Here is a 13221-nt window from a genome sequence, read left to right on the forward strand (position 1 = left end):
TATATATACAGATGTGTGCTGCCTAAATTTTACTTGCCAGATGACCTTTAGGCTACAGGTGTCATTTACAAATGTCAGCAAACAGACATAGATACAGTGTCGCTTCTATTTACGTACTTTTGCAAATGATACTACTTCAGAAACACACCGGTATTTCTGTTGTCAGCAAAACCATAAACGCTGCGTAAAGCATTTTTGCCACTCGTGAGTTTCCGTAATATTTACATCTGGTGAAGCAATATGGCGTTGGACAGTTAGCTAGGTGGCTACACACAAGCACGATTTTAAAATTATTGTCATTTCAGCATCATGCCGGCGTCATCATACATGGCTACGTTTTAAATTTAAATCAAAATGCTTTTAACTCGGTAGATGGTGTATATGAAAGAAGGATGTTTTCTTATCTGAACGTTAGGCTGTAACTGCGCTAACACGGGTGGCTAACGTTAGCCGTTAGCTCGGTGAGTCAGACAGCTGGTCAGTCAGTCTGCAGCGAGACTTTCGCCGATTCATGATGGAAGTGGAGGAGCTGCGCCCCGTTCCCCGGGAGCGGGCCATTCTGGAGAGCTTCTTCACGCAGCTCGGCATGTTTTCTTTCGACCGGGCCAAGGACTATGTGGAGAAGGAGAAGGACAACAGCAAGAGCGCCGGGGCCATCTGGGCCGCTCTGCTGGCCGCCCTGGCTCACCTGGCCGCCGCAGAGAAAGCGTACCACAACATGACATTCCTCGGACAGAAAATGGGTAACATGTCCTTATCTGACCACAGTATGACTGCCCTGTACTTCACTGGGACGGAAATACTCAGTGGTGGAGTACTTTGATCAAAGAAGTGTACTTCAGCACACGAAGCTGAAACGTTAGTCAGCTTTCGTTCGATTCCATAAACATAAAACAGTTTTACGAATTTGAAACAATCTTTTAAATAGCCACAAGCTTCTTTGTGGCTAAACTAGTTCAGGTATTGTAGTATATAGATTATGTTTGGTGGGTGCTGATCTTGACCCATCTTATATTGTCTAAAGTAATTAGAAAAATGGGAAAACTAAGCACACACATGATATCTCCAATAGTTCTCAGACTGCTGGCAAAAACATTAGAAACACTTCTCAAAAAAAGAAAGAAATGTCAAATATAAAATCAGTTTGTCACTTTGCAAGACATATTTTCATTCCTCTCTAACAATTTTATTTTCCAGCTATCAGAAAGAAGTTGCATAGATGAATGCTAGTCTCTGCAGTTGTTGACTGCAGACAGATTTACAGACTTTAAACATTTTAACCCACAGATGCATTCACTTTTTTGTTCCCTGAAATGTTTCTAAAACACTGTAAAAGTAATAGTTTTAATGTGCAAATAACAGGGACAATTAACCCTATGTCTTACTTCTTTAATCCCGGCATGTGTGGGTTTTTAGCAGACAGCTACATATTTCAGACACCAGATGGAGCAGTAGTACTGAATACTAAATAAGAGTCAACCATTTTCACCTCCACAGCAAAACACTGAGTTCTGTCCTTAAGCAGCAGTTTTCTTTTTCCTCTCTCTCTGCAGGAAGCCAGTCTTTCTTCAGCCGCAAGGACTCCATCCGCACCATCTACACGTCCTTGTACAATGAGCTAAGGAAAGTGGTGATGACGGGGCGTCACAGCCAGCCAGGCTCCGCCTTCTACCTGGAGGACCTGCTTTCGCACCTGTCAGAGCAGCTCTGTCATTTCACCCAGGCCCGCATGGAGATGGCGGACCTGTATGAGAAGATGCACTCACTGGGCAGCCAGAAGAATATTAACTCAGATGAGCTGATCACTACGCTGGAGGCTGTCCTGCAGAAATACAGCTCCAAGTGTGTATCTTATTGGTGGCATAGTGGGGAGTGAAATATTTATTTAGGTGCAGTACTGAGGTGCTTTTAGTTCATTTTCTGCTAGTACCTACCTCTACTCCACTACATTTCACATTTACATGTTCAGATCACAAAATCCTGAATACTGAAGTTTCTTCTTTAAAGGAAACTTACAAAATCAGGATATTTCAATGTTGTAATAAAGTATCTTCTACCCTTCTGTGAACACTCATTTCACAGACCTTTTTAAACAAGTTATTTTAAATACAAAAAAAACAACTCTTCTACAGTGAAACATAAGAAAACACTGACAAAGAAGCCATTTGTCTGCATAAGTGCTGCTTTTTATTTGCTGACAATGCTGAGCTTTTACCTAAATAAAGGCTTTGAACTCATAATTCAACACAGTTACTACGGTTGGCTTGGGTTATAAAAAATTGAAAGGAACTTAAGGGGATTCAAAAAGTAAAGACAAGAGTGACATATTGAGGTTGAAAGAGGGAAAACATTCTGCTTAATCCAGCAAATACAAGATTTCACTCTTTTCCCCAGAGACCTGTTAGTGAAACACATCCTGCAGCTGTAGCAGGAACAAACTGCATGGTCGGGCTGTGGACTGAGCTGCTGCAGGTCACAGACCGACATGGCGCTGATCATTAATTTGACTGTGTGCTGAGGGGTGAAGGTGATGCCCTCAATAGCAGAACGAACACACACACACACGAATACTCTGTGTGTGAGTAGATTGAGCTCGCGCTCGGATCCAAACTAAAATGCAAATGTATTCTCAGCACGGCAGCACAACAGCTGCTTTCAGGTTACTACAAATTAGGCCAACTACTGTCTTTGCATTTGTTAGCCTGTTTAATTACTATACTTGTCTTCCTCGGTACCTTCAGGTTTCACCACCCCATCCTGGGCCGTGTGGAGGAGGGCTTTCAGACGGAGGTAGATGTGGTGACCCAGTTAATGTGCTGCCAGGCCCAAGTGTCTGAGTGGCATTTCCTGCCCGCTCTGCTCAGCCTGCACGGTGCCAACTCCAAGCTCATCGCCTGGGGTCAGCTGTTCCAGCGCCAGAAAGAGACCCGCAAGAATCTGTTTGGAGGTCAGTCTCAAAAGGTCGTGCAGCCTCCACACCTATACATGTGGCTGCAGCGCTTCCAGACGGCGCTCCTCGCCAAGTTCAGCTTCTACTTCCATGAAGCTCTGAGCCGCCAAACAACTCCAACTGACATGAAAGCTCTGACTGCCCGTACCACACCAGACTACCATGGCATGATCTGCTCCTTTATCCGCAAACATGATGCTAGCAACGTCTCTCTGGTGTTTGACAACCGCGGCTCAGAAAGCTTCCAAGGCCACGGCTACCACCACCCGCACTCATATCGAGAAGCACCAAAAGGCGTAGAGCAGTTCCCTGCTGTGGTTTCACTGCCCTCAGGAGAGCGGCCACTCACACACTGGCCTAACGTCATCATGATGATGGGAGACCGTGCCGCTGAGCTCAACACTTTGGACAAAGTGGTCCACTTCTACGATGATAAAGTCCAGAGCACCTACTACTTGACTCGGCCTGAGCCCCACTTTACTCTGGTGGTTATCTTTGATGGCAGGAAGTCAGAGAAGGATCTGCACATCGCTGGTTTCTTGCAGGAGATCTCGGGCTCACTGCGGAACTCCAAACCCTTCAGCACCCTCAAACCAGGGTCAAAGGGCTAAGTCACAGCTCAACAGCAAACACACCAGGATCTCAAACAGGTCAAGATGTAACCGATGAAGAACTTCAACTAATATGAAGCCCGTTTAGCTCAAACCGTTTGTTACAGTTGACTAAGGTGCTCGTTTTCTTTACATCTTCCTTTGTAAGCCTTTATCTGCTGTCCTCTATCAATCTCAATTTGCCAAAAATGTTCCAGAGTGAGATGCACTACTTCAGCTTCTCTGTGAATTTATTTTACTTGCCTATCTGAGGCCACGACAGTCTCCCAAACTGTCTGCTGCTAGAACTTAAAGCATATGTTTATTTAAAAGATTTTAATTATTTTGCATCAATTGTTTTAATTTTTAACAGCTTCTATTTACTGTGCTCATTACAGTTTAATAAAGCTTTGACATGATTGCACAGTTGGCCTCCACCTTCCAAAAAACAAACGGTACCAGAGGCGGCTCAAGGCGGCTGAGAAAAAGTGTAGGAAACCACAAATGTATTTATTTATTTATTAGGTGTTCAAAGAAAACATTTAGCATCATTTAATTTAATGAAAGGTTCAATCAGTGAATGACATGAATGCTAATTTATCCAGGTTTATTTATAATATAAATACAACACATTAATACAATCCATTTGGCTATATGAGCTCATCTTTAGGAAGCTCAGTTTTCAAATACACCAACACTAACAGACAAAAACAATTTCCTTTATTATCAAACACATTCAAAGAAACCTCCCTTCGAATTAAAATGCACCACCATGTTATGATGCTACATGCCAAGTACACAATCCTATACATCAAAGTGCAATGTCACAATGAGTTAATGCTAGAGTTCATAATTTAGTCATCTACTAAACACTTTATAATTATTTCATTCGGAGTGCTGCTGCTCTTCGTTCAGGACGTGCGTGAGTGGATTCACAACTCCCCAAAAAAGACAAGGATTTAAAAAAAAAAGGCACTTTCACATGCACGCATACACTCCACACACACAGATGTGCAATCATAGCCCATCTCGGCACATCGTTTCTCATTTTAATCACCCCCCTCCACACACACACACACACACACACACACACTCTCACTCATCAGTTACCAGCCTGCTTGGAGGCCACATTCAGTGTGCTGTTCAAGTGTTTTGTTTTTTTTTCTTTTGGGCATTTACACACAGAGCCCCACCCTGTTAGCTTATTGTGAATTTAAGGTTAACTAGTGACTTCAGTGTAACAAGCAGGTAAAACCATTATGTCGACACACACGTACAGAAAGTGGCATGCTTCTTCATCCGCACCGTTTTCCCCAACTTGCACTTGCGTGTTGTGGCACTCAAGGCAGGCATGAATTATCTATCATCTATCACTATTCTAGTGCTTCTGCACTTACAAGGGAGCAGAACAAGGGTAGGGAACCAGGACCCGCACACACGCACCCACTCACCCTATTCTCACGCACACACAAACAAGAATTAAATCATACACCCACACTTTCCCAGAAAAAATTCTGTCCAAGCTCCCTCCACCACTCAACCGTCACACCCTGTTTGAAGCTCCGGCCTGGGCTTGGGTTTTCCCTTCTAAAACACAAGTAGGCTGTTAAAAAGTTTAGCGAGTTGCCACAGCAGCTCACTGAACATTCAATAGATGGCTGAACAGTCATTAAATACTGGAAACATTCATTAAATAGCTGGACGTTGGTTAAATAATGTGAGTTTGGTGTCACTGACGACCTCAAGAGGCGTTTCGTGGTTTGAGGTTTAAGTGAACTTAGCAGCTGAACCGAGTGAAAAATAAAAAAATAAATTATAAAGTCACACAGACCAGTGATGCCTTCACTCTGCCGTGTCCTCTTCATTTTAACTCGAGTCACTCATTACAGATACAGCAGCCAATCGTGATCATTTTTAAGTAAACGGCAGCCTTTTAGATTTAGGCTCGTCAGCCAACGTGGGCCTACTGTATCTCCGTGACAGTACAGCCAACATTCACTTCACTGAAACTACATTTCACTGGAGCTGAACTACACTCCCCATGTGTCTCTGACTGTGATCTCATGTACAGGACAGTCTGCGCGCTTTATCAGCAGTTCTTTAGCTAACCTTTGATAAATGCTTCAATACATGGAGAAAGTAAACTCCTACACACCAAGAGAGTACACACCAACCTGACGACACATAAATATCATGGCATATCATATCATAGGTCATATCATATATTATAATTTATTACTACATTAAAACCCATTTTGTCTGTCCTACCGTTTCTACCCTCAAATTGATTATAAACATTAAGCAGTACCCTGATCTCCTCTTCTGGCCCAGTTTTGGCCCGGGTAGGCCTGATTTGGCCTTTTATTGGCCTGGTTTGGCTCACATGGTGCAGGATTTGTCCAGCGGTGAGGGCAGAGGTGGGGTGCTGCTCTTAGGGGGGACCATAGGTTTGGGCCTCAGGGCAGGGGGTCGTAGCGGAGCCCCGATGCGAACAGCGGCCACAGGCTTGAAGGAGCCCAGGGAGTCGGGGGAAGGGTTGGCTGGTCTGGGTGGACCTGGCGGAGGTCCAGGGAGGGGACTGATAGGGCTCAGGGGACTGAGAGGGCTCGGGGTGCCGGGGGTTCCAGGGGTTCCAGGAGTCCCAGGGGTGCCAGGAGTTCCAGGTGTTCCTGGGGTGCTGGGGGTGCTGTGGGGGCTGGGAGACTCAGAGGAGCAGGTGGTGACAGGGCCGTTCTTCACTTGTTCCAGAGTGTCCAGCACCACGTCGGGAGCCGGCCGACAGCCCTGACGCTCCAGATGCCTCAACTCTCCGAGAGCCACTGTCACAGTCTCCTCGATGTCCTGCAGGCGAAGAGGGGAGGATGGCAGAGGAGTAAAATCACTGCTCCTGTGCTCTCATTTAAGAAAAATGCCAGAAAACAACAAGTGCAAAATTCCATGATGTTGACCACCACTTCTGCACTAAATACATCTACAACTCCAATTCCACAAAAGTTGGGAAGATGTGTAAACGTACATAAAAAGAGAATGCAAATCTCATCACCCCATATTATATTCCCACGCCATAGGCACTAATGCACCCCCATACATTCAGAGATGCAGGCTTTTGATCTGTCTGCTGATAAGCTGAATGGTCCCTTTTTCCAAAAAGAATCTCAAATTTTTATTCATCTGACCACAGAACAGTTTTCCATTTTACCTCAGACCATTTTAAATGAGCTTTGGCGGCGTTTCTGCATCGTGTTCACATTCGTTGCAGGACACAGCTTTAACCTACATTTGTGGACAGCACAGTGAACTGTGAATTCTGGATGTGTCCCTGAGCCCATGCAGTGATGTCCAGTACAGAATCCTGCTTGTTTTTAATGCAGTGCTGCCCGAGGGCCCAAAGATCACGTTCATTCAGTTTTGACTTTCAGCCTTGTCCCTTGCGCACAGAGATTCCTCCTGATTTTCTAATTCTTCCGATGACATTATTTACTGTAGATGGTGGGATCTTCAAAGTCTTCGCAATTTTGATTAATGGCAATTACTTTTCCAGCCTTTTGTTGCCCTTCTTCCAACTTTTTTGAGATGTGTTGCTGCCATCAAATTCATAATGAGCTGATATTTTCCATGAAATGTTAAAATGTCAGTTTCAACATCTGATGTTTGTTTATGATGGTGTTTATGTTATCTATTGTGAATAAAATATGGCTTGATGAGATTTGCAAATCATTGCATTCTCTTTTTATTTATGTTTTATGATCTTCCCAGCTTTTTTGGAATTGGGGTTGTGTGTGTGTATATATATATATATGTGTGTGTGTGTGTATATATATATATATATATATATATATATAGAGAGAGAGAGAGAGAGAGAGAGAGAGAGAGAGAGAGAGAGAAAGAGAGACCTTACTTAGATACAGCCATTAATTGTTAAATAAAGCTGTGAATGAAGCAGTAAAGGTGGTTGTTGTATCATGACCTCCCACACAGGAGCCACAGACTCTGATTAACGGACCTCATTTGATTGCCTATGTAACAAACATGAACAGTTTTTGTTCTGCACCTTAGTTTGTCAAACATTCACCAGAAAAAAAAAACAACAACAACAGAATATGAGTTTTTTTTATCAGATAGCTAATTAGCTGCTCAGCACATTACACAGCACGTTACTGGTGTGGTCTTCAATAACTTTCACCCACATTACCAGATCATGTGATGTTTTGACGGCCATACTGGATGTGTCGCTGACTGGACTACAGTGTAGATGTGAAACTGTCCGCTGAGCAACAAACACCTGGTCTGCTGATGTCGCTCAGCTGACCCATATCTTTTCCCTCCTGGCATGTTTACTGACAGATGTACCTGATTGGTATCATTATGTTGTTTCAACCCCATGGCCAAACAAAAATCTCTCTGAATCAGCAGAGAGGCTTTTGTATGGAGATGACATCACGCGAAAAACCTACAATCTGACATTTACCCAAAGACATATTTTTCCTTTCTCTGAGCAATAAAGAACTATTTGCTTATTTAAAACACATATTATTTATAACTAAAAAAGTGATTAAATCAGTGATTTCAGTTGGACTTTACTTGTTAATGCAGCTTAATTAAAACTGTCTACACAAGTTTATGTACCTGTGCCAGTGTGTCGGGGTCCAGCACTCTGGATCGATGAGAGTCACTGAAGCCATGCTGCCCACTGCTTGAGCGCCGGATGGGCGTATCCTCTGGCCTTCGCAGCGAATCGTGTCGACTAATAGTCATGGTAACTGCAGCAGTAGAACGGCGGCGACGCTCTGGGCTGTCGAGGGGAGGGGTCAAGCCCTGACCCCGTCCCAGCAGCAGCTCTCTGGGACTGAAGTGACCTGTCACCGGAGGAGAGCTTCGCTCCATCACCCCCCCATTCCCGTTGTCAGTAGAGCGACCAAGGGGTCGGCGGAATAAACCATCGGTTCGCTTCCTCCTGTGACTGTGATCATAAAGTACGAACGGCATTTAACAGTAGAGCTGCAATAATTATCAATATAACATTTATGCAATTTACCAAGAAAAAAAGCCAGAAATGTTTTCAGCATCTTCCAGATGAAATTCATTCTTGCTTACAGTATCGTGAAATGAAAAGTATTATTTTAAGTTCTATTATTCACACCAGACAAAACAAGGCAGTCTTAGTTAATAGTGACTTCATCTCAGGATTAAAGAATCATTCTGGCTAAAGTGAATATTGCTAACATAGCAAAATGATAGACGATGATGTCCACTATACATTTTACACTTTTAAAGGCCGTCAGCACGTATCCTTACAAACAGATCTCTAATTTTACAAATTTCTATGCACAAAAATACATTTTCATAAAACTAAAACATCACTTTTTACCTAAGAGTAACTGGTTTAGTGTAATTTAAATAAACACACCTGCATTCTATTTAATATCAATATTTTTAAAAAGCAGATTACACCGGATGACAAGGGGACAAACCATGAGACTGCTCAAGGCACAGCTCTGTTAATTACTGTTGCTACCAGTGTTGGCAGCTAATTGACATGCATGTGTGGCACCCAACCAGCCACAAAACTGAATTCAGTCAGCGAGCTCAATAAATTATTATTTAATATATGAAGATTCTAAATACAAGACCTGAATGGAGTATGTCATTGCTCTGAAACCACTGTTGGGCATCAACCTCTCTTCGATGAATTACTCAGTAGAATTGCCAAGTGCAGTATTCTGACGGTCACGTATTGTTAGGAAAGACATGGGCAACGGCCGTGATAACAGCACAAAATATTCACATGCACTTTTAGAAATAAGAGGATGAGCTAGAAAATGGGTTTAACATTCACACCAGCTAAAAAGATCCTCTCTTCTTTTGTGATACTGGAAAAGTGTCTTGGATCACAGACCTGTTATAGGACTCTGGTGGTCTGATGTCGGTGGGGGAGCTCAGTTCGCTCCTGGACCTCTTGTCGTCTGTGCTGCTGCTTCCTCCATCGCTGTCCGCCTTTTGACTGAGTGTATCGGACATGGCATCAGCCCTAAACACACAGAGTGCAGGCTCTCGATCAGCACAAATCACTCTGGAAACAGAGGAGCTGAACAAACAGAACTCGCAAATCATCAATTAAGTGATCAATAGCATCTGGTTAGCAACTCCCTCAGTACAGTGAGAGCATTAATCAACATGGTGGGCAATCCAGTGACTACCAAATCCCCCCGAATCCATCGGTACAGCTTGTGAAAGAATCAAATGTTCCAATTTTGGGCCTGGTGAACTTTATAATAATATATAAAACACGTTTCTATGACCAGCACTTATTAGCTACAATACAGAAACAAATGAATGTTTTCACAAACTGTAATTGTTGACCAGAAAACAACTAACTTAACAACAAATTGTAAAGCTTGTGCAGGGGCTCAAAAGAGGGGATGGGCAGGGGGGAACAGGCCAAAGGCTTGAATATTTTAAAGCACCGTTGTAGGAAAGGAGCTTCATCGCACAGAGGAATGAAATCAAGATCTAAAATATTTTTAGAAAACAAAATTATTGTAAACTATTGTAACTCTTGTTATAATTGTTTAAGCCATAATATACTGTATACCAGCTCTTCAAACATCAGAATTTAAATCATTGTCATACATCCTACATGTTGTCTGATTTTAGAGAAACACTAATCAGTTAAAAGACTGGGAAAAAAAAAATGGCAGGTCAATTAATAATGAAAATAAGCTGAGTAATAATAATAGAGCTACAAAATACATGAAAGATGTCTGGGTAAGTGCAAATCATGTTGATCTGTGCACTCACCTGTCCTTCACCACAATGTACTGATGAGGCACCAGGCCATGGTTGCCATTGTGCCGCCCCTCCCACCAGTCATGTGATGCTCTCTGGAAGAGCTGCAAGGATGCTCCCTTCTTAAAGGAGAGCTCGCGGCCCGATCGACCCACGTAGTCAAACCTTGCCACCGCCTCCACAGCCTCACCCTCTGACAGGGAGATAGAGACAGGAAAGAGGAGAAGGGGGAGATAAAGATAAGAGACGTGAAAATAGAGGTGAACCTGAACTCGTCAATCAAACGCCTCTGAGGATTTGTTCCTCTTACAGGTCGACTGCTCAGAAAAGAGCATTAAAAGGTCTTTTCTGGTAAGTCGGATAGAGAGAGACGATAGAAGTAATGATGGTTTGGGCGTGGAAAAAAGGGACTGAGGGAGGGTAATGGTAGGGGGTATCTCCATGGCTGCTGTTGCCGTAGCAACTGCTATCCACCAGGAGACAGCAGGATGGGAGTGTGGGCGATTGTGTGAAGGTCAGGGGTCAGGCGTACCCTCATCGCTGGTCTGGGTCTCCGTGCCGGCGTCAGCCTCGGCCTCCTCCAACGCTCCTGGCTCGCTGAACGGACTCTCGCTGCACGAGGAAAAAGAGGAGGACAAGAGCGGACACACACAGTGTCCATTCATTCAGGACGGGAACAAAGGAAAGAGGATGCATGCACAGGAGGAGAATAGGCTGCTAGTCAGAGTATGAGGACGTTTATGCAACAATGCAGCCCCAGCAGAATGTCAAGAGGTGGATTTGTGCTCAGAAAGGCCCTGGAAACACTGTGTCAGACTAAAGGAGAGAGAGGGATCACAGGCTTCAACAGATTGGTTTCATTTCATAACCACAGGAAGAAAAATCGTATGTAGTCTGTTGATTATGCATCAGAAATACAAACTGCAAGTCAAATAAAGGCCATGTCTGAACTCACTCCCCCACTGTCTAATGTTGCCACGGATTCAGTAAGTTATGCTGTGGGCTACAACTTGAGACCCTTTTTTTTTTTTACCTTGTATTAGTTCACAGATTGGAAAACTAGCACCACAATGCTTTTAGCTATAGCTTAATAAGAAACGAAAGGGAACTTTCTGCTGTAAATGTCTGTAAATGTTTCTATGCTATTACTCCATTTTGTTTAGGACATTTCCTAACATGTCTTTTTCTAGAAATTTCTAGAATATATGTATATATGCATTTGTTTGCAAAAGTACCTGTTGCAACAGACAATTAAACATCTGTGGTTTTCTACTTTTTAAATTAATTAATTCACATTTGAAGAAAGGGTCATTTTTAATGTCTGTTTGCTGCAGGGATTGTATTAGCCCCAGCTTGTGATCCCTCCCTGGATTTCTGAGAAGTATTTATATTACAAGAAATGTCACACAAATCGTGTAGGCATTTCCCGAAAACTAAATCTGGTGCCATCCAGGATATATAAATATAAATGTAGGCAGCTTCTCAGGGTATAAAATCTTTTTCTCAAAAGGAAAAAAAACATAAATTGAAAGCTGAGCACAGTCATCAGCTTGAATTTACCCATTTACACAGTCAAATGCACTCTATTGAATTAACAAATCGTCTGAAAGTTTATGCATCTTTTGGAAGAAATATTAACAACGTGATTGTGATAATGGCTTCATAAAATTCTAGATAATTGGCATCTTTGTTTTTGTTTGAATTTGGAGAACTAGAATAATAGTATGAGGATTCAGGTACAATACATTGCATGCTGATCTATGACCCTCACCAGTACTGGTCCCCAGTCATACACTTCTCATAAACTGGCCCTGGCAGCTCCTTGGTGTCTGGAAAGATGTTGTCATGGTGCAATATGACGGTTTTGATGACCTCATTCACATGCGCCTGACAAGCCACCTGGTCCAGCGTGTCTGGCGTGGGCAGGAGGGTGGGGCCGAACACGATTGCCAGGTTCCCAGCATCCATCATGTTTTCATCACTGTACTGGGAAAGACTGTGGGAAAGAGAAACCATGCTAGAGTGCAAAAAATATTGCTTTTAAAACTATATTTTATATTACTGCATCCAGAAAGTATTCACGCTTAACTTTTCCCACATTTTGTTATGTTACAGCCTTATTCCAAAATTCTACAAACAATACCTCATAATGACAACGTGAAAGAAGTTTGTTTGAAATGTTTACAAATTTATTAAAAAAAAAAAAAAAATGTATGGTAGAGTGGCCAGATGGAAACCACTCCTCATTAAAAGACACATGACGGCGACCTGAAGGACTGGACTCAAGCTTGTAGCATCATACTCAAAAAGACTCAAAAAGGCTGTAATTGGTTCTAAAGGTGCTTCAACAAAAGTATTAAGCAAAGGTGGTGAAAACTTATGTTCATGTGATTTATTTTGTTTTTTATTTTTAAGACATTTGCAAAGATTTCAAACAAAATCCTTTCACGTTGTCATTGTGGGGTATTGTTTGTAGAATGCTTAGGAAAATAATTAATTTGATCAATTTAGGAATAAGGCTGCAACCTAACAAACTGTGGAAAAAGTTAAGTGAATGTGAAAACTCTCTGGATGAACTGTAAATGTGATGTGTAGTAGTAATGTAAAATGAAATAGGACAAATAGAACAGCTTGACCCAGAGATTTGTTAAAATGTACTACAACAATAACAGATTCAACCACAAAAATATTTAATAAGATAAAATAAGCCATGGGAAAGGTGTAAAGTTAAACCCACTAATAAAATTTCCTGACATTTCATAGCCCAGTGTATAATTTATGATATTCTTGCTCAAAATTGTGTCTTAATAAAACACGAAAGTTAAAATAACCATATTCTACGAATGCTGCCCCATTCACTGTCTATTATTGTTTCTCTGGGAAGTTGCCAGCAGC

General features: G+C 42.4%; 2 protein-coding genes across 3 annotated transcripts in view; one reads left to right on the forward strand and one right to left on the reverse strand.

Moving 5' to 3' along the window:
• Nucleotides 1-237: 237 nt before the first annotated feature.
• Nucleotides 238-3964, forward strand: kics2 (KICSTOR subunit 2). Its single transcript, XM_067490214.1, has 3 exons — nucleotides 238-743; nucleotides 1554-1842; nucleotides 2742-3964. Exons 1-3 carry the CDS (start codon nucleotides 512-514, stop codon nucleotides 3559-3561), a joined length of 1341 nt encoding a protein of 446 aa, XP_067346315.1. The 5' UTR covers nucleotides 238-511; the 3' UTR covers nucleotides 3562-3964.
• An 81-nt stretch (nucleotides 3965-4045) lies between these two features.
• srgap1b (SLIT-ROBO Rho GTPase activating protein 1b) overlaps nucleotides 4046-13221 on the reverse strand; it is a 66166-nt gene continuing 56990 nt past the window's right edge. For both annotated transcript variants that reach the window (XM_067490207.1, XM_067490206.1), the window contains 6 exons: nucleotides 12098-12322; nucleotides 10859-10938; nucleotides 10339-10519; nucleotides 9437-9568; nucleotides 8167-8500; nucleotides 4046-6381 (listed from right to left, as the gene is read on the reverse strand). In XM_067490207.1, coding sequence (XP_067346308.1) covers nucleotides 5920-6381; nucleotides 8167-8500; nucleotides 9437-9568; nucleotides 10339-10519; nucleotides 10859-10938; nucleotides 12098-12322 — 1414 coding nt within the window. In that variant the 3' untranslated portion in view covers nucleotides 4046-5919. The remainder of the gene's footprint in view (nucleotides 6382-8166; nucleotides 8501-9436; nucleotides 9569-10338; nucleotides 10520-10858; nucleotides 10939-12097; nucleotides 12323-13221) is intronic.

Source organism: Channa argus, chromosome 21 (genome assembly GCF_033026475.1).
Source record: "Channa argus isolate prfri chromosome 21, Channa argus male v1.0, whole genome shotgun sequence".
Classification (NCBI taxonomy): Eukaryota; Metazoa; Chordata; class Actinopteri; order Anabantiformes; family Channidae; genus Channa; species Channa argus.

Coding starts and splice junctions, on each gene's coding strand:
- kics2 (XM_067490214.1), top strand. CDS start 512: ATGATGGAAGTGGAGGAGCTGCGCCCCGTTCCCCGGGAGCGGGCCATT. Junction 744..1,553: donor ATTCCTCGGACAGAAAATGG/GTAACATGTCCT, acceptor CTCTCTCTGCAG/GAAGCCAGTCTTTCTTCAGC. Junction 1,843..2,741: donor CTGCAGAAATACAGCTCCAA/GTGTGTATCTTA, acceptor CGGTACCTTCAG/GTTTCACCACCCCATCCTGG.